The sequence below is a fragment of the Spodoptera frugiperda genome, chromosome 9 (assembly GCF_023101765.2).
Source record: "Spodoptera frugiperda isolate SF20-4 chromosome 9, AGI-APGP_CSIRO_Sfru_2.0, whole genome shotgun sequence".
NCBI classification, from domain to species: Eukaryota; Metazoa; Arthropoda; class Insecta; order Lepidoptera; family Noctuidae; genus Spodoptera; species Spodoptera frugiperda.
In genome coordinates, this window is record NC_064220.1 from 6,210,962 (window position 1) to 6,232,435 (window position 21,474).

General features: G+C 39.0%; 2 protein-coding genes and 1 pseudogene across 2 annotated transcripts; all 3 read left to right on the forward strand.

The window, feature by feature from the left end:
- Positions 1–1,020: 1,020 nt before the first annotated feature.
- On the forward strand, positions 1,021–4,569 carry LOC118271477 (carboxypeptidase B-like). Its single transcript, XM_035587574.2, has 6 exons — positions 1,021–1,189; positions 1,602–1,811; positions 1,965–2,058; positions 2,368–2,490; positions 2,682–2,867; positions 3,896–4,569. The coding sequence occupies exons 1-6, from the start codon at positions 1,122–1,124 to the stop codon at positions 4,496–4,498; spliced, it is 1,284 nt and encodes a 427-aa protein (XP_035443467.2). The 5' UTR covers positions 1,021–1,121; the 3' UTR covers positions 4,499–4,569.
- A 3,587-nt stretch (positions 4,570–8,156) lies between these two features.
- Positions 8,157–12,078, forward strand: LOC118271482 (carboxypeptidase B-like; annotated as a pseudogene).
- Positions 12,079–15,570: 3,492 nt separating this feature from the next.
- On the forward strand, positions 15,571–19,524 carry LOC118271478 (carboxypeptidase B-like). Its single transcript, XM_035587575.2, has 6 exons — positions 15,571–15,710; positions 16,128–16,337; positions 16,762–16,855; positions 16,954–17,076; positions 17,234–17,419; positions 18,851–19,524. The coding sequence occupies exons 1-6, from the start codon at positions 15,643–15,645 to the stop codon at positions 19,451–19,453; spliced, it is 1,284 nt and encodes a 427-aa protein (XP_035443468.2). The 5' UTR covers positions 15,571–15,642; the 3' UTR covers positions 19,454–19,524.
- The last annotated feature ends 1,950 nt before the right edge of the window (positions 19,525–21,474 follow it).

A 21,474-nucleotide genomic window follows, 5' to 3' on the forward strand; every position in this document is an offset into this window, starting at 1 on the left:
CTAGCGGGTTTACCGGGGCTCCGGCTCGACGGGCAGGAGTAGGAACGGGGTGGTTTTTAGTCAGTAAGAGTCTGACACTCCCTCTCGCCTCGCCCAAGGCGGGAGAAGTCATTGGATGATTTTCCACCCTAAAAAAAAAAAAAAAAAAAAAGGCATGATCACCTCGCCTGGTCGGAGGATCCTCCTTTTCTTAGGGAACTTTACTCTCTGTTCCATAAACGGGCAATGTATTTTACACCCAAGCAGTTCATCTAAAAAAACTCAAAGAAGTAAAAGACTCTCTTTACGTTTATTTTACCATTTTTTATATTAAACGTTGCCTCTCTTTGAGTTGGGAAAATCATCCAATGACTCTCCAGCCTTGGGTGAGGTGACAGAGTGTCAGACTCTTACTGACTTAATACCACCCTATTTTTTTATGGAGCATTAAGCTAGCAGACGTATCACCTGATGGTAAGCAATCGCCGCCGCCCAATGGACACTTGAAACACCAGAGGCGTTACAAGTGCGTTGCCGGCCTTTTGCCCCCAAAAGGCAAGATAATTTAAATGAAGTTGGGGAATCGGGGATTGAGAAGATTGGGAAGGTAGGAATTGGGCATCCGGTAACCTCACTCACACAACGAAACACAACGCAGGCGTTGTTTCACATCGATTTTCGGTAAGGCCGTGGCATCACTCCAGTCAAGCCGGCCCATTCGTGCCTAAGCATGGCTCTCCCACACTTAAAATTGCTTCCATTGCTTCTCCCATTTTGGGCCAGAGCAACCTAACACTAGTAGTTTCTCCAGTTCCAAGTTCACATACACATGACACCCAGACCAGAAACAACAATTTATGGATCACACAAAGAGTTGGCGCCAGTCGCATAGTCTATTGTATCCTAATCATTATCTTTTAATAACATGATACATCCACTGATACAAAACATTTCCCAATTACTAGATTGTGTTTCAAAATACATCATTAAAGGCCACTCTTATCTTAAAAATTGTTGATTACAAACTAATGCTTAAGTATCTCTTATCCGTTAAATTATCGGATCTTGTAGACAATAAAATGAAGTGATCTGTGTTTTCCAAAAGTAATTGTTGATTGTTTGGCAAAGAGGCCAGAGTCAAAATGAAGTACTTACTAGTGGTGGTCTGTTTGTTTTACGGCGTCTTAGCCAAACATGAACTCTATGAGGGGTATGTATACTTAACATAATATTTTACTGATCTTTTTTTACTATGTTGGTCGAGTACTAGTAATGAATTCTTGTTCAAAATTTTCTTTAACGTAGTTTAAAAATGTGGCAATTTTGAAAACGGCCTCGATTTCTTCTTATCTTTCATCCTTTCTTTTAAAAACGTTGCCCTGCACTGTAAGTTTCTCCTGTAACGTGGATGCGTTTACAAATCTTACAAGTTCACATGTACATGACACCCAGAGCGGGTATCGAACTCGCTACACGTTGCGCGGCAGCTGGTTGCCAAGCCACCGCGCCAACCGTGCAGTCTGTAAGATTCTACAACATTCACTGCTGCTTACCCCCATAAAAGAACAAACATAATAACTTTTATACTCTATAAATGATTAAACACGTTTTCTTTTTCACAGGCATGCTGTTTACGAGATCGATGTCCAATCTGTAGAACAAACGAAACTGGTCCATGACTTTGAAAATGATTTACATCTGGATATCTGGTCTCACGCTGTGCCTGGTCATCCAGGAAAGGTCCTCGTCCCTAAAGACAAGAGAGACATTTTCGAAAACTTCCTAGTGGAAAACCGTGTGCAATTCAAAATCGAAACAGAAAATGTTAAAGAGTAAGTGCAAACTACAACTATAATTTTTGAAAAAGGTGATCCTAGACAAAATGCAGACATGTCATTCCAAAACATAGATCCCCATAGAAATAACAAAGATAAAAATCCGTGCGATGCTCCGAAACATATTGTAATTACTGCTGAATCTTTTAGGCAATTGGACAAAGAAGATGAACTACTAGCAGCTGCTGCAGCGAGAAGCAATAGTTCACGCATTGGCTTTGAAAGAATCCACACTTACGAAGAGGTAAGTCAAATTGAAAATAACAAATATAATATTTAACGTTTCTTATCATTTAACTCAAAAAATCGCGGTTTACTCACAAATATTAATGGAGAAAAGGTCTAATAGTTTCGAGTCATAGAGGGACTATTCATCATGAGCAGGATCCGCAGACACCACGTCAGTAGGCTGCGCACGCTGCTCATGATAAAAACTCTCTCTGTGACTCGAAACTAGTATAGCTTTTAGTATCGCAATAGTTATTAAAAATATTTTCCTACCATTTACCTCATCATAAAGAGTTATGTTTCTAAAACTAACCAATTTTCGCAGGTTGATGCCTATTTAGACGAATTGGCAAGAGATTACCCAAATGTTGTCTCCGTGGTCCTCGGAGGAAGAAGTGTTGAAGGTAGACCCATCAGGTATCTCAAGATTTCCACCACTAACTTCCAGGTACGCATACATTATCTTACAGAAAAAAATATCTAGCTTTAATAAGTTTAAGTACATTGCGATCGTTTGTTCCGTCTGTATTAAAGTAATTGATTTAAATCTATACATTTCTTGAAAGTCAAAATGGAGGAGTTAGTAGCTCCCTCTATTAAAGAATGACCGAGATTTTACAAGCTCTTTCTCCATTTTAGGACACCAGTAAACCAGTTGTGATGATGCAGTCACTTCTCCACAGTCGAGAATGGGTGACCCTGCCAGCAACTCTTTACGCCATCAGAAAACTGGTTGTAGATGTCACAGAATCCGATCTTGTCCAGAACATTGACTGGATTATTCTGCCTGTTGCCAATCCTGATGGATACGTCTTTACACTCACCGTAAGTAGTCCAAGTAATACATAATAAGTCATTATAATCCTTTTAAAATCTCCAAAATTACGTGACATTGGGTTTATATATTTTGGAAATACCCACTAGTTTTACTTGAGTGAGTAGCCTGAAAAGCGTAATCCGGAACATTATAATTAAGGAAGTACCATTCGGAAATATACTCGTATTTAATAAGTCCTTTATCAGTATCTACATTTACTATACGAGTAAATTCTTTGTCATCATAATCAACAAAGTAAGCTGCAGCAAGCAAGTCATTAACATCCGTTGACGAAGTTCCTAATGAATTAGTATTAAAATTATCAACTGTTTTTTTTTGCCTTAGCATTTCTTTTCAAAATGGGTTAAATGGTGGTTGGTAATGGTAGAACGAGTTTGCTTTACGTTTAACAAGATCGAAATGAGAGCGCGTCTGGCACTCTTATTGGATGATTCATGATGGCTCTCTCTCGTTTCGTTTACTAAGGGAAATTCAGATTGAGACCGTGATCAAAAATTATCCTGCTAGAACAAAAAAATGATAATAATACACTTTAAAAATTCTCAGTAAAACTTTGTCTATCGGCATTTCGAATGGATTTTCTATCGTTTATTAAACCATTAATTATAAACATAATCCTCTTAAAATCTTTAAAGATACGTGACATATTGGAAATACCCACGTATTTTCCTTAATCACCTACTGGTCATTAAGCACCTACTTACATTTGTTCCAAGATAATATTTGATATTCAACTAAGTCATTATTTTCAAACCTAATTACTTCTTGTTTTTATTATTCTTCGTAATACTACCTATTGTTGTAATCACTAGATAATGTCTTTTGACCAATCATTGTAATTTCTACTGATTTAGATGTTACATTATCCTACGTAATAATATTATTGATACAAAAGAGGGTGGTGAACTTTTAAGGATTATCACTCTCCTTCCAATTTTCGCTTCATTGTGAACAGTTAAAAACTGAGTATAAGTCGTTAGATCCTCAATAAAACATTGTTTTCTCTCTTCCACAGGATCGCTACTGGAGGAAGAACCGTGCTACTCGCTACATGATTGCCAACCGTTGTCCTGGCGTGGACCTCAACAGGAACTTCGGCCATGGTTGGGGCACAGCGTCCAGTGCCAATCCATGCCAGGATACCTTCCATGGAGGATCAGCTTTCTCTGAACCAGAATCTGCCGCCATTCGGGACATTATTCTTGAACACAGCAGTCGTATGGCCATGTATCTCGACATTCACAGCTTCGGAAGTATGATTCTTTATGGCTACGGGGATGGTGTGCTACCACCCCATGCCTTGCACCTGAATTTTGTCGGCGTCCAAATGGCCCAAGCCATCGACAGAGTCAAGTGGCCTTCCAACAAGAATTACATTGTGGGAAACATTCTCCACGTTCTCTATGCCGCTTCTGGTGGTGCTAGCGACTACGCAATGAGTGTCGCCGCTCCTTACTCTTACACCTATGAGTTACCAGCATACAGGAACAGTGTATGGATGGATGGTTTCTTGGTAGAACCAGCTTTTATCGAACAGGCTGGGTTTGAGACATGGGAAGGTATCAAGGTGGGCGCGAGGGCTGCGGCTGCTGCGTTCAGGAATGGCAAGGCTGTGTAAAAATATAGTTTTATAACCGACGACTGATATTATGATATTTATTTATAGATAAAATAAAATATAAAAAATTATTTGGTGTTTCACTTTATTACCAGTTTTTTCCACCCACTTTTACCCAGTTTTACTTTCAATAAAGAACATAATTACTTGCTTGGAAGAATGCGTCACAATGTTTTAATTCTATCGACATCGCGCTTCTTCCCGTCACTACCCGCGACCGTTCCAACGAATGGTAATGTGGTTTGATCCCGGCGTTCAAACTTTTCAATGAATTTAGAACAGTGCTGCATCGTGCAACAGAAGATTTAAATATTAAAAATAAAAAAATCTACTACTTCGATTGGTTGATGTATCAATTATACATATAATAATTGTAATGGGTAGATAAGTTGAAATGAATTCTGAGAATGTTTAATTAAAAAACGAGTGTTTAAGTAATAATAGTCAAGTGAGTAGCCAAGCCAAAGTTACCGAAATCCTTCTGTCATATTATATGACTAAGACCAAAATTTGATCAAAATTTGGATTTTCAAATTTTGGTCATATCAATCCACACTTTGCAAGAGTATGGAACGTGTACTTAACAAGAGGCTCCTGGCATACCTTGAAGGTAACGACCTCCTCAGCGACCAGCAGTATGGGTTTCGCCGCAATCGATCCACTGGGGACCTTCTTGTGTATGCCAATCACATTTGGAGCGAGGCGGTCGAGAAGCACGGTGAGGCATTAGCGGTCTCACTCGATATATCGAAGGCCTTTGACAGGGTTTGGCACGACAGCCTTATCGGCAAGCTTCCTGCATATGGATTTCCCGCTGATCTGTGCAGATGGATTGCAGATTTCCTGAGGGATCGGTCAATCCGACTAGTCATCGATAGCTCCTCGTCTGATCAATTTGGCAGAACGCCGGAGTCCCTCAGGGGTCAGTACTTTCAGCAACGCTCTTTTTGCTGCACACCAACGACCTGCTTAAGGCCGGTATCTTTGGGTATGCAGATGACAGCACAGTTGTTGAAAGGCATGTGTCCGATTCGCGGACTAGCGGAACACAGATCTGGTCTCTAAGAGCATCCATGGTCGAACGATTGAACTCGTCCTTGAAGGCGGTCTCCGATTGGGGTGACGCCAACTTGGTCAAGTTCAACGCTACCAAATCCCAGGCGTGTCTATTTCTACTGGCTCCTACTTTCCGAAATGTGTCCGTTCCAATATCGGGATCATCTTGACCTTCTGGGCGTAACATTATCGCCTATACTTATCTTTGGCCTTTATTTAGAGTCGAAGGCGCATCTGGCTGGTAGGAAGTTGGATATCCCATGGAGGGTGAGACGGTACTTCACACCGAAACAACTGCTGAGCCTGTACCAAGCTAGCGCAGGTTCGGTCATGTATGGAGTACTGTTCTCACCTTTGGGACGGCTCGGCTGAATACCAGTTGGATGCGCTCGAACACATCGAAAGGCGTGTCAAGAAACTCATCAATGATGATGCGCTTGTGGAAACCCGGCTTCAAAGCCTCGAACACAGGCGCAAAGTTGCAAGCCTTTCCGTTTTTTACCGGATACATTTCGGAGAGTGTGCGGGGGAATTGCACAACTTGATTCCCCCTAGTCCTTTCCATCATCGAACCACACGACAATCGGCGAAGCGCCACCGCTTCATGGTAGATAAAGAGACCCACTCGCACGAAGCGCTTCGCTTCAAGCTTCCTTGTGTGAACTGCTAGGGAGTGTAATTTTTTGCCAGAGTCTGCGTTTTCTGATGGGTATAACCCTATCACTTACCATCAGGCGAGATAACGGCCAAACGTCGACCTATCAAATGTAAAAAATAATAATCACAAAACAAGCTTCTTATCGGATTACAAACATTATAACAAATCGGAAAATCTCATTATCATTACTAGATACTTGATAATTAATCCACTGAGATAGCGGCAGATGTCGCTTCTGACGTTTATGGTCGACTACCGTTCTCACTTTTACTTGTCCTAAAATATGGATCATTCCTGTTGGTGAAATATGTTTTTGAAGAAAACATTGTGAGGAAACCTGGGCTTACAGTTTCTAACCCAACCAACATAGAGCCAACCCGCATAGAGCAAGCGTGGTGATTAATGCTCAAAGCTTCTCTGTGTGAGAAGAAGCCTGTGGTCAGCTGTGGCCATTTAAAGACTGTTGATGATGATGGTGATGATGACGTAGATAAAAATATAAAAAGAATCAAAAATATTTATATGTTAATAAATGAAAGTAAGAAACGATAAACCCGAAGCTTCCTAGGGATCCGGAGCTGCGGACTACCAAGCGCGTTTACCGGGGCTCCGGCTCGAAAAGCAGGAGAAGGAACGGGGTGGTTTTTAGTCAGTAAGAGTCTGACATTCCCTCTCGCCTCGCCCAAGGCGGGAGAAATCATTGGATGATTTTTCCCAAAAAAAGGGCCATAAACAACTGCAAGACATACATACAAACCACGTGCCTGTATCCTGCGGGGGTAGGCAGAGACAATGGAACGAAATAATCAGAAAATAATAATGCAAAAAATACGGTTGTACAGGAATTTCCACAGAAGATAATGTGGCGACACATGACTAGTGACAGATGACAGAAGTCGCACACTATGACGAGCAAATCAACGAATAACGTCATAAAAATCTTATATTTTATCATACATGTGAAGTTTACATGAATACTAGCGGACCCGACAGACGTTGTCCTGTCTACACGTCTTTAATTTGAAAATTTGTCGGAACCAATATTCCAAAATCAACAACTACTAATAAATTAAAAATTAATTAAAAAAATATTGTCCAGCGGACAAAATTGTGAATCTAAACCATTCTCAGATCCCCTTGAACACATACAAAAAATTTCATCAAAATCGGTCCAGTCGTTTAAGAAAAGTTCAGTGACATACACACTTATAGGAGAATTATATATATAAAGAACAGAAGAATTATATATATAAAGATAAGCATGAATAAAAAACAAAAGTATGGGCAGAAAACCTGCCAGGCATAATCACCTCACCTAGTCGGAGGATTCTCCTTTTCTTAGTGAACCTTACTCACTGTTCCTAAAATAGGAAAACTAGCTCGTTGACGATATATCACTACTAAATGTTTAACGTCTTTTCCAAATTCTTTTTCTTTTTCGCCAGCTTTTCGCCACTAACTCGTTTGTTGGCTTACCAACATGACTTATCATAGTATTAATAATATGACCTACGAAGATGACTTTGAGCAACCAATTCACCCCGGTCCTTCTCCTACTTTGAGCCGGAGCCCCTAACATTAGGATTTTCTCCTGTCTCGTGGATGCGTTTACAATACAAGCTCACATACACCCAGACCCGAAACAACCATTTGTGCTTCACACAGAGAGTTGCTTCGATCGAGCTGACTACAAGTTACGCGGCAGCCCACCCACGGCGCTAACCATGTAGTCTATTGTATCCTGATCATTATCTTTTATAATGACATGATACATTCACTGATACTAAATATGTATTTCCCAGTTCCTAGATTATATTTTAAATAAATCATTAAATGCCACTCTTATCACAATAACAAAAATTGATGATTAGGAACTAACGCGTAAGTATCTCTTATCCCCTAGATTATCGGATCTTCTTGGCCATAAAATGAAGTGATCTGTGTTTTCCAAAAGTAATTGTTGATTGTTTGGCAAAGAGGCCAGAGTCAAAATGAAGTACTTACTAGTGGTGGTCTGTTTGTTTTACGGTGTCTTAGCCAAACATGAACTCTATGAGGGGTATGTATACTTAACATAATATTTTACTATGTTGGTCGAGTCTAGTAATGACTTCTTGATGTTCAAAATTTTTTTTTATGTTGTAAAAAAATATTTTAATAATAACTATCGTGAGACATGCTAAAAGAATCACGTTTTACTCACGAACGTCGATGGAGAAAAGCTCTACTAGTTTCGAGTCACAGAAGGACTCTTCATCATGAGCAGCGTGCTCAGACGCGATGACGTCTGCATTCTCCATTAATGTACTTGGGGAAACCGTGATTCTTTTAGTTAATTTAGTTAAAAATTATGGCAATTTTGACAATGGTTTTATTCTATAAGATTCACTGCTAACCCCATAAAAGAACAGACGTAATAATTTTGAACTCTATTCATAATTAAACACGTTTTCTTTTTCACAGGCATGCTGTTTACGAGATCGATGTCCAATCTGTAGAACAAACGAAACTGGTCCATGACTTTGAAAATGATTTACATCTGGACATCTGGTCTCATGCTGTGCCTGGTCATCCAGGAAAGGTCCTCGTCCCTAAAGACAAGAAAGACATTTTCGAAAACTTCCTTGTGCAAAACCGTGTGCAAATTCAAAATCGAAACAGAGAATGTTAAAGAGTAAGTGCAAACTACATTTTTTTTTAAATATTCTCCTACACATGTAACAGAAAAATATAGATCCCCATAGCAATAACAAAGATAAAAACCCGTTCGATAATCCAAAATTTATTTTATGGCCTTTAAACGAGCTGCCGGATCACCTGATGGTAAGCAATTGCCACCGCCCATGGACACCCGAAACATCAGAAGCGTGAAAGTGCGTTGCCCGCCTTTAGGGGGTTAGAAATTTAAGGATTGTTGGGGAATCGGGAATTTCGAAGGAGGGTAATTGGGCCATCAGTAACTTCACTCACGCAACGAAACACAACGCAATCGTTGTTTCACGTCGGTTTACTGTGAAGCCATTTACTGAACACGAATGGAACGGCCCATTCGTGCCGAAGTTTAGATCTCCCACACTTAAAACATATTGTAATTACTGCTTAATCTTTTAGGCAATTGGACAAAGAAGATGAACTTCTAGCAGCTGCTGCAGCGAGAAGCAACAGTTCTCGCATTGGCTTTGAAAGAATCCACACTTACGAAGAGGTAAGTCTAAGTGAAGATAACAAATATAATGTTAATTTTTTCTTTCCATTTACCTCATCATAAAGAGTTAATTTACTAAAACCAGCTATTTTTCTCAGGTTGACGCCTATTTAGACGAATTGGCAAGAGATTACCCAAATGTTGTCTCCGTGGGCCTCGGAGGAAGAAGTTTTGAAGGTAGACCCATCAGGTATCTCAAGATTTCCACCACAAACTTCCAGGTACATTATCTTTTAAGGAAAATTATCTAATTTCAATAGTTTAGGTACATTGCTCAAATTTGTCCCATGTGTCAAAATAAAGGAAGCGCTATCAGTTAATAAAAAAGAAACAGTTAAAATAATGAGGAAGATTTTACAAGCTATTTTTCCATTTTAGGATACCAATAAACCAGTTGTGATGTTGCAATCTCTGCTACACAGCCGAGAATGGGTGACCCTGCCTGCAACTCTTTACGCTATCCAGAAGTTGGTTGTAGATGTCACAGAATCCGACCTTGTCCAGAACATTGACTGGATCATTCTGCCTGTGGCCAATCCTGATGGATACGTCTACACTCAAATTGTAAGTAACCTTAAAGAAATAAGAAGTTCTACAGGTGAAATTTATGTCTAGATTTAGAAAAAACTTATCAATAATATGTTAGATTTTGGACACTTTAAATATTGTGACTTCAAAATCCGTCTGATCTGAGTTCTAACAGATAGCCGGATGGCTATAGGATTATTGGACAATGTGTAATAAGAAATAGGTAGAAATTATCTGATTCTCATCACCAACGGCCTTAGCCAGGACACACCCATACCGAGCAGTTATCTATCATCACCAAATTACATAATTATTACTGAAACAGAAAAATCCGGAACATTGTAATTAAGGAAGTACAGTAACTCGTATTTAATAAGTCCTTTATCAGTATCTACACTTAATATACGAGTAAATTCATTGTCATTATAATCAACAACGTAAGCTGAAGCAAGCAAGTCGTTATCATTGGTTAACGAAATTCTTAATGAATTTGTATTAAAAATATCAACAGTTTTTTGTCTGAGCATCACTGTTTAGGTTCTAAAATGATGGGTACAGTTTTGAACATATACGAAACAAGAATGCGTTCAGCGAACCAACCAATCAGAGCGTCAGGCGCACTCTTGTTTCGATCTCGTCAAACGTAAGAAACTCGTACTAAGGGTACTATATATAGATAGGTTATTTAACAAAGTTTTTGCAAATTCAGACCGAGACAGTGATCAAAAACTATCTTGCTAGATCAAAAAATTAAGGAATGTTGAACACAGGACCTATGATAAGGCATTCACTTTCATAATTCTCTGTCGATTTTTATCTATCGAAATTTTATCTATCGAAATCAGCATTAAAATGGGTTTTCTATCGTTTATTAAATCCTAGGTCATTAACCATAATCTTCTTAAAATCTTTAAAGATACGAGACATATTGGAAATACCCGCGGGTTTTCCTTAATCACATAAAGGTCATTAAGCAACTACTTACGTTTGTTTCAAGATAATAATATATTTGATATTCAACTAAGACATAATCCTCACAATTAATTACTTCTTCTTTTATTATTCTCCATCATCAATGATTTTAATTTCTACTGATTTAGATATTTCATTATCCTACACAATAATATTATTGATACTAAAGAGTGTAGTGAACTTTTGAGAATTACTCGCCTTCCAATTTTCGCTTCATTATGAACAGCTAATAAAATAAATTTATCAAAAAACCGACCGTGAAAAATCTAAAAAGTAACAAAATAAAGTTCGGTTCAGCAACATAAAAAGTAATTAACAATCGGGATTTTGACCTTGGTGGTTGGATGGACGGATTGGATGAATTGCTTGGTAGGATAGTTTAGAAGAAACGAGGTAATCAAGAACATTACACTCATACCTTCAGTCTGGTAAAAAATTGGAGGAATTTCGTTAGGCCCTCAATATAACATTTTTCCCTCTCTTCCACAGGATCGCTACTGGCGGAAGAACCGTTCTACTACCAACATGATTGGAGGCCATTGTCCTGGCGTGGACCTCAACAGGAACTTCGACTATGTCTGGGGCACAGCGTCCAGTCCCTATATTTGTGAGGAAGACTTCCATGGAGGATCAGCTTTCTCTGAACCAGAATCTGCTGTCATTCGGGACATTATTCTTGAACACAGCAGTCGTATGGCCATGTATCTCGACATTCACAGCTTCGGAAGTATGATTCTTTATGGCTACGGGGATGGTGTGCTACCACCCCATGCCTTGCACCTGAATTTTGTCGGCGTCCAAATGGCCCAAGCCATCGACAGAGTCAAGTGGCCTTCCAACAAGAATTACATTGTTGGAAACATTCTCCACGTTCTCTATGCCGCTTCTGGTGGTGCCAGCGACTACGCAATGAGTGTCGCCGCTCCTTACTCTTACACCTATGAGTTACCAGCATACAGGAACAGTGTATGGATGGATGGTTTCTTGGTAGAACCAGCTTTTATCGAACAGGCTGGGTTTGAGACATGGGAAGGTATCAAGGTGGGCGCGAGGGCTGCGGCTGCTGCGTTCAGGAATGGCAAGGCTGTGTAAAAATAATTTTATAACCGACGACTGATATTATGATATTTATTTATAGATAAAATAAAATATAAAAAATTATTTGGTGTTTCACTTTATTACCAGTTTTTTCCACCCACTTTTACCCAGTTTTACTTTCAATAAAGAACATAATTACTTGCTTGGAAGAATGCGTCACAATGTTTTAATTCTATCGACATCGCGCTTCTTCCCGTCACTACCCGCGACCGTTCCAACGAATGGTAATGTGGTTTGATCCCGGCGTTCAAACTTTTCAATGAATTTAGAACAGTGCTGCATCGTGCAACAGAAGATTTAAATATTAAAAATAAAAAAATCTACTACTTCGATTGGTTGATGTATCAATTATACATATAATAATTGTAATGGGTTAGTTGAAATAATTCTGAGAATGTTTAATTAAAAAACGAGTGTTTAAGTAATAATAGTCAAGTGAGTAGCCAAGCCAAAGTTACCGAAATCCTTCTGTCATATTATATGACTAAGACCAAAATTTGATCAAAATTTGGATTTTCAAATTTTGGTCATATCAATCCACACTTTGCAAGAGTATGGAACGTGTACTTAACAAGAGGCTCCTGGCATACCTTGAAGGTAACGACCTCCTCAGCGATCGGCAGTATGGGTTTCGCCGCAATCGATCCACTGGGGACCTTCTTGCGTATGCCAATCACATTTGGAGCGAGGCGGTCGAGAAGCACGGTGAGGCATTAGCGGTCTCACTCGATATATCGAAGGCCTTTGACAGGGTTTGGCACGACAGCCTTATCGGCAAGCTTCCTGCATATGGACTTCCCGCTGATCTGTGCAGATGGATTGCAGACTTCCTGAGGGATCGGTCAATTCGAGTAGTCATCGATGGCTGCTCGTCTGACCAATTTGGTATCAACGCCGGAGTCCCTCAGGGGTCAGTACTTTCAGCAACGCTCTTTTTGCTGCACACCAACGACCTGCTTAAGGCCGGTATCTTTGGGTATGCAGATGACAGCACAGTTGTTGAAAGGCATGTGTCCGATTCGCGGACTAGCGGAACACAGATCTGGTCTCTTAGAGAATCCATGGTCGAACGATTGAACTCGTCCTTGAAGGCGGTCTCCGATTGGGGTGACGCCAACTTGGTCAAGTTCAACGCTACCAAATCCCAGGCGTGTCTATTTCTACTGGCTCCTACTTTCCGAAATGTGTCCGTTCCAATATCGGGATCATCTTGACCTTCTGGGCGTAACATTATCGCCTATACTTATCTTTGGCCTTTATTTAGAGTCGAAGGCGCATCTGGCTGGTAGGAAGTTGGATATCCCATGGAGGGTGAGACGGTACTTCACACCGAAACAACTGCTGAGCCTGTACCAAGCTAGCGCAGGTTCGGTCATGTATGGAGTACTGTTCTCACCTTTGGGACGGCTCGGCTGAATACCAGTTGGATGCGCTCGAACACATCGAAAGGCGTGTCAAGAAACTCATCAATGATGATGCGCTTGTGGAAACCCGGCTTCAAAGCCTCGAACACAGGCACAAAGTTGCAAGCCTTTCCGTTTTTTACCAGATACATTCCAGAGAGTATGCGGGGGAATTGCACAACTTGATTCCCCCTAGTCCTTTCCATCATCGAACCACACGACAATAGGCGAAGCGCCACCACCTCATGGTAGATGAAGAGACCCACTCGCACGAAGCGCTTCGCTTCAAGCTTCCTTGTGTGAACTGCTAGGGAGTGTAATTTTTTGCCAGAGTCTGCGTTTTCTGATGGGTATAACCCTATCACTTACCATCAGGCGAGATAACGGCCAAACGTCGACCTATCAAATGTAAAAAATAATAATCACAAAACAAGCTTCTTATCGGATTACAAACATTATAACAAATCGGAAAATCTCATTATCATTACTAGATACTTGATAATTAATCCACTGAGATAGCGGCAGATGTCGCTTCTGACGTTTATGGTCGACTACCGTTCTCACTTTTACTTGTCCTAAAATATGGATCATTCCTGTTGGTGAAATATGTTTTTGGAAATAAAGACAGAATTATAACAGAAGAAAATAGAAACAGGAAACGAACTGAAGAAAACATTGTGAGGAAACCTGGGCTTACAGTTTCTAACCCAACCAACATAGAGCCAACCCGCATAGAGGAAGCGTGGTGATTAATGCTCAAACCTTCTCTGTGTGAGAAGAAGCCTGTGGTCAGCTGTGGCCATTTAAAGACTGTTGATGATGATGGTGATGATGACGTAGATAAAAATATAAAAAGAATCAAAAATATTTATATGTTAATAAATGAAAGTAAGAAACGATAAACCCGAAGCTTCCTAGAATCCGGAGCTGCGGACTACCTAGCGCGTTTACCGGGGCTCCGGCTCGAAAAGCAGGAGAAGGAACGGGGTGGTTTTTAGTCAGTAAGAGTCTGACACTCCCTCTCGCCTCGCCCAAGGCGGGAGAAATCATTGGATGATTTTTCCCCTTAAAAAAAAGGACCATAAACAACTGCAAGACATACATACAAACCACGTGCCTGTATCCTGCGGGGGTAGGCAGAGACAATGGAACGAAATAATCAGAAAATAATAATGCAAAAAATACGGTTGTACAGGAATTTCCACAGAAGATAATGTGGCGACACATGACAAGTGACAGATGACAGAAGTCGCACACAGACTATGACGAGCAAATCAACGAATAACGTCATAAAAATCTTATATTTTATCATACATGTGAAGTTTACATGAATACTAGCGGACCCGACAGACGTTGTCCTGTCTACACGTCTTTAATTTGAAAATTTGTCGGAACCAATGTAAAATATTCCAGTCGTTTAAGAAAAGTTCAGTGACATACACACTTATAGGAGAATTATATATATAAAGAACAGAAGAATTATATATATAAAGATAAGCATGAATAAAAAACAAAAGTATGGGCAGAAAACCTGCCAGGCATAATCACCTCACCTAGTCGGAGGATTCTCCTTTTCTTAGTGAACCTTACTCACTGTTCCTAAAATAGGAAAACTAGCTCGTTGACGATATATCACTACTAAATGTTTAACGTCTTTTCCAAATACTTTTTCTTTTTCGCCACTAACTCGTTTGTTGGCTTACCAACATGACTTATCATAATATTCATAATATGACCTACGAAGATGACTTTGAGCAACCAATTCACTCCGCTCCTTCTCCTACTTTGAGCCGGAGCCCCCTAACATTAGGATTTTCTCCTGTCTTGTGGATGCGTTTACAAACATACAAGCTCACATACACCCAGACCCGAAACAACCATTTGTGCTTCACACAGAGAGTTGCTTCGATCGAGCTGACTACAAGTTACGCGGCAGCCCACCCACGGCGCTAACCATGTAGTCTATTGTATCCTGATCATTATCTTTTATAATGACATGATACATTCACTGATACTAAATAATATGTATTTCCCAGTTCCTAGATTATATTTTAAATAAATCATTAAATGCCACTCTTATCACAATAACAAAAATTGATGATTAGGAACTAACGCGTAAGTATCTCTTATCCCCTAGATTATCGGATCTTCTTGGCCATAAAATGAGGGGTCTGTGTTTTCCAAAAGTAATTGTTGATTGTTTGGCAAAGAGGCCAGAGTCAAAATGAAGTACTTACTAGTGGTGGTCTGTTTGTTTTACGGTGTCTTAGCCAAACATGAACTCTATGAGGGGTATGTATACTTAACATAATATTTTACTGATCTTTTTTTACTATGTTGTTCGAGTCTAGTAAAGACTTCTTGGTGTTCAAAATTTTCTTTTATGTTGTAAAAAAATATTTTAATAATAACTATCGTGAGACATGCTAAAAGAATCACGTTTTACTCACGAACGTCGATGGAGAAAAGCTCTACTAGTTTCGAGTCACAGAAGGACTCTTCATCATGAGCAGCGTGCTCAGACGCGATGACGTCTGCATTCTCCATTAATGTACTTGGGGAAACCGTGATTCTTTTAGTTAATTTAGTTAAAAATTATGGCAATTTTGACAATGGTTTTATTCTATAAGATTCACTGCCACCCCATAAAAGAACAGACGTAATAATTTTGAACTCTATTCATAATTAAACACGTTTTGTTTTTCACAGGCATGCTGTTTACGAGATCGATGTCCAATCTGTAGAACAAACGAAACTGGTCCATGACTTTGAAAATGATTTACATCTGGATATCTGGTCTCACGCTGTGCCTGGTCATCCAGGAAAGGTCCTCGTCCCTAAAGCCAAGAGAGACATTTTCGAAAACTTCCTAGTGCAAAACAGTGTACAATACAAAGTCGAAACAGAGAATGTTAAAGAGTAAGTGCAAACTACATTTTTTTTTAAATATTCTCCTACACATGTAACAGAAAAATATAGATCCCCATAGCAATAACAAAGATAAAAACCCGTTCGATAATCCAAAATTTATTTTATGGCCTTTAAACGAGCTGCCGGATCACCTGATGGTAAGCAATCGCCGCCGCCCATGGATACCCGAAACACCAGAAGCGTGATAAGTGCGTTGCCAGCCTTTTGGGGTTAGAAATTAAGGATTGTTAGGGAATCGGAGGGTAATTGGGCCATCAGTAACTTCACTCACGCAACGAAACACAACGCAATCGTTGTTTCACGTCGGTTTACTGTGAAGCCATTTACTGAACACGAATGGAACGGCCCATTCGTGCCGAAGTTTAGATCTCCCACACTTAAAACATATTGTAATTACTGCTTAATCTTTTAGGCAATTGGACAAAGAAGATGAACTTCTAGCAGCTGCTGCAGCGAGAAGCAACAGTTCTCGCATTGGCTTTGAAAGAATCCACACTTACGAAGAGGTAAGTCTAAGTGAAGATAACAAATATAATGTTAATTTTTTCTTTCCATTTACCTCATCATAAAGAGTTAATTTACTAAAACCAGCTATTTTTCTCAGGTTGACGCCTATTTAGACGAATTGGCAAGAGATTACCCAAATGTTGTCTCCGTGGGCCTCGGAGGAAGAAGTTTTGAAGGTAGACCCATCAGGTATCTCAAGATTTCCACCACAAACTTCCAGGTACATTATCTTTTAAGGAAAATTATCTAATTTCAATAGTTTAGGTACATTGCTCAAATTTGTCCCATGTGTCAAAATAAAGGAAGCGCTATCAGTTAATAAAAAAGAAACAGTTAAAATAATGAGGAAGATTTTACAAGCTATTTTTCCATTTTAGGATACCAATAAACCAGTTGTGATGTTGCAATCTCTGCTACACAGCCGAGAATGGGTGACCCTGCCTGCAACTCTTTACGCTATCCAGAAGTTGGTTGTAGATGTCACAGAATCCGACCTTGTCCAGAACATTGACTGGATCATTCTGCCTGTGGCCAATCCTGATGGATACGTCTACACTCAAATTGTAAGTAACCTTAAAGAAATAAGAAGTTCTACAGGTGAAATTTATGTCTAGATTTAGAAAAAACTTATCAATAATATGTTAGATTTTGGACACTTTAAATATTGTGACTTCAAAATCCGTCTGATCTGAGTTCTAACAGATAGCCGGATGGCTATAGGATTATTGGACAATGTGTAATAAGAAATAGGTAGAAATTATCTGATTCTCATCACCAACGGCCTTAGCCAGGACACACCCATACCGAGCAGTTATCTATCATCACCAAATTACATAATTATTACTGAAACAGAAAAATCCGGAACATTGTAATTAAGGAAGTACAGTAACTCGTATTTAATAAGTCCTTTATCAGTATCTACACTTAATATACGAGTAAATTCATTGTCATTATAATCAACAACGTAAGCTGCAGCAAGCAAGTCGTTATCATTGGTTAACGAAATTCTTAATGAATTTGTATTAAAAATATCAACAGTTTTTTGTCTGAGCATCACTGTTTAGGTTCTAAAATGATGGGTACAGTTTTGAACATATACGAAACAAGAATGCGTTCAGCGCTCTGATTGGCCGACGCGAATGAACCAACCAATCAGAGCGTCAGACGCACTCTTGTTTCGATCTCATCAAACGTAAAGCAAACTCGTACTAAGGGTACTATATATAGATAGGTTATTTAACAAAGTTTTTGCAAATTCAGACCGAGACAGTGATCAAAAACTATCTTGCTAGATCAAAAAATTAAGGAATGTTGAACACAGGACCTATGATAAGGCATTCACTTTCATAATTCTCTGTAAAATTTTGTCTATCGAAAACGGCATTAAAATGGGTTCTCTATCGTTTATTAAATCCTAGGTTATTAACCATAATCTTCTTAAAATCTTTAAAGATACGAGACATATTGGAAATACCCGCGGGTTTTCCTTAATCACATAAAGGTCATTAAGCAACTACTTACGTTTGTTTCAAGATAATAATATATTTGATATTCAACTAAGACATAATCCTCACAATTAATTACTTCTTCTTTTATTATTCTCCATCATCAATGATTTTAATTTCTACTGATTTAGATATTTCATTATCCTACACAATAATATTATTGATACTAAAGAGTGTAGTGAACTTTTGAAAATTACTCGCCTTCCAATTTTCGCTTCATTATGAACAGCTAATAAAAGAAATTTATCATAAAACCGACTGTGAAAAATCTAAAAAGTAACAAAATAAAGTTCGGTTCAGCAACATAGAAAGTAATTAACAATCGGGATTTTGACCTTGGTGGTTGGATGGACGGATTGGATGAATTGCTTAGTAGGACAGTTGAGAAACGAGGTAATCAAGAACATTACACTCATACCTTCAGTCTGGTAAAAAATTGGAGGAATTTCGTTAGGCCCTCAATATAACATTTTTCCCTCTCTTCCACAGGATCGCTACTGGCGGAAGAACCGTTCTACTACCAACATGATTGGAGGCCATTGTCCTGGCGTGGACCTCAACAGGAACTTCGACTATGTCTGGGGCACAGCGTCCAGTCCCTATATTTGTGAGGAAGACTTCCATGGAGGATCAGCTTTCTCTGAACCAGAATCTGCCGCCATTCGGGACATTATTCTTGAACACAGCAGTCGTATGGCCATGTATCTCGACATTCACAGCTTCGGAAGTATGATTCTTTATGGCTACGGGGATGGTGTGCTACCACCTCATGCCTTGCACCTGAATTTAGTCGCTGTCCAAATGGCACAAGCCATCGACAGAGTCAAGTGGCCCTCCAACAAGAATTACATTGTTGGAAACATACGTCACGTACTTTATGCCGCTTCTGGTTGTGCTAGCGACTACGCAATGAGTGTCGCCGCTCCTTACTCTTATACCTACGAGTTACCAGCATACAGGAACAGTATTTGGTTCGATGGTTTCCTGGTAGATCCAGAATTTATCGAACAGGCTGGGTTTGAGACATGGGAAGGTATCAAGGTGGGCGCTAGGGCTGCGGCTGCTGCGTTCAGGAATGGCAAGGCTGTGTAAAAATATAGTTTTATAACCGACGACTGATATTATGATATTTATTTATAGCTGAAATAAAATATTAAAATTTATTTGGTGTTTCACTTGATTACCAGTTTTTTCCACCCACTTTTACCCAGTTTTACTCTCAATAAAGAACATAATTACTTGCTTGGAAGAATGCGTCACAATGTTTTAATTCTATCGACATCGCGCTTCTTCCCGTCACTACCCGCGACCGTTTCAACGAATGGTAATGTGGTTTGATCCCGGCGTTCAAACTTTTCAATGAATTTAGAACAGTGCTGCATCGTGCAACAGAAGATTTCAATATATTTACATTTTCTAATTGTACTCGATTCTACTACTCCGAATGGTTAATGTATCAATTACAATAATATAATAATTGTAATGGATGGATAAGTCAAAATGAAATTTTGAGAATGTTTCATTAAAAAAAGAGTGATTAAGTATTACTTAATCATTCAATCTTAAAAGCCAAGCCAAAGTTACTAAAATCATAGGATTTTTGTATAAGGATACCTCTGTAATCTACTGAGCAAAGTTTCTGAAATGAAACTTTTGATAAGTATAACCAAAATTTGCTAAAGGAGATTTGTTCTAAAAATATTACTGTACCATACGTCTTAGCAATATTATAATAATAATATAATCCTCCTGAATTTACTTACTCTACAATTTACTCTAATAGAGTGAACCTAAGTGCAATTGTCACATTTGAAAAGTCACTATTTGTCGGTGTTGGAAAATTTTTAGTAGTAGCAGGTCGTGTCCGGTGCATAGCAATAAGTGTAATTCTATTCCGTTATCAGTGCAATCGGGCATATCAGTCGCAGTATCTATGCGCTCGTCTCCATCAACTGATACAAGAGATTACCAAATTACACGATAATTTTACAAAATAATTAATTTTGCATTCTTATCATAATAACATAAGTTAATGATTATCTTATCCACACTAATATCGGATCATGTTTTGCATAAAATGCATTGATTCCTGTTTTGCTAAAGTATTTGTGGATTCGGTGGCGAAGGAGTCACATTTATAATGAAGTATTTACTGCTGGTCTGTTTGTTTTACGGTGTCTTAGCCAAATCAATATCAAACTAGGCATAAGGATAGATTAAGTCAACCATTTTTTAGATTGTCAAAAATAAGTAAGCCATTTATGGGATTCTGTGTTAAATGTTATAATAAAGTTCCCATGGAAATACAGAATCTGAATGAATCAAAATTTAAACTTTGTATTAAAAAAACGTTATGTAGACAAGCATACTACAAAGTAAATGATTACATAGAAGATAAAAATGCTTGGAGGCAAGCTGGTCCGGCTCCACAGGATAACGAAAAAATTTTGTAATATAACCATGTTATTTCGATGTGTTCTGTGCTTTATACAATTATTGTAAATGTGAGAGCCCTGTAATTAACTAAAATCAAATTAGACTAGTAGAATGCATTTATGTCAGCTTGGAGTTGTCATGCTCACTCAAAGGTCTCATTGGCGGTGACACGGGCATTGGATCGCTCGATTCCCTGCAACATGGTTGAGTTGGGCGGTGCTGGTGTACGTGTCATGTTCGTGAACGGGCGCTGTCAACTGGGACTGGTCAGCTCCGGACTGCATTAATTTTTATTGTCCTCTAGGTTATTTTCTTTTTCTGTCGCTTTGACTGTATATTAGTTTTACATTGTTTTCACATAATTGAAGCAATCGAAACAATGTAACCAAGAATTGTATTGTGAATCTGATTGAAAAAGAGTAACCTATGGAGTTTCTTGCTCGTTCTTCTCCATAGGAATCTACACTTTGGAACGAGCAAATAGCTTCACTAGAGGACTGACCGACAGACAGACGTAATTAATATTATTATATTTGCTTTGACGTTCAAAAGTGCCTTCCTGGTCTATTTGAAATAAATGATTTTGACTTTTGACTTTTGAAAACATGAACTCTATGAGGGGTATGTACACTTAACATAATATTCCGCTTGATAGAATTTATGGCTCAAATTTTCAA

What these genes read in the sequence shown, in the direction of transcription:
- LOC118271477 (XM_035587574.2), top strand. Translation starts at nt 1,122, where the DNA reads ATGAAGTACTTACTAGTGGTGGTCTGTTTGTTTTACGGCGTCTTAGCC. An exon ending in AAACATGAACTCTATGAGGG is followed by an intron (nt 1,190 to 1,601) that starts GTATGTATACTT and finishes TCTTTTTCACAG; the next exon opens with GCATGCTGTTTACGAGATCG. An exon ending in TTTCCACCACTAACTTCCAG is followed by an intron (nt 2,491 to 2,681) that starts GTACGCATACAT and finishes TCTCCATTTTAG; the next exon opens with GACACCAGTAAACCAGTTGT.
- LOC118271478 (XM_035587575.2), top strand. Translation starts at nt 15,643, where the DNA reads ATGAAGTACTTACTAGTGGTGGTCTGTTTGTTTTACGGTGTCTTAGCC. An exon ending in TTTCCACCACAAACTTCCAG is followed by an intron (nt 17,077 to 17,233) that starts GTACATTATCTT and finishes TTTCCATTTTAG; the next exon opens with GATACCAATAAACCAGTTGT. An exon ending in GATACGTCTACACTCAAATT is followed by an intron (nt 17,420 to 18,850) that starts GTAAGTAACCTT and finishes TCTCTTCCACAG; the next exon opens with GATCGCTACTGGCGGAAGAA.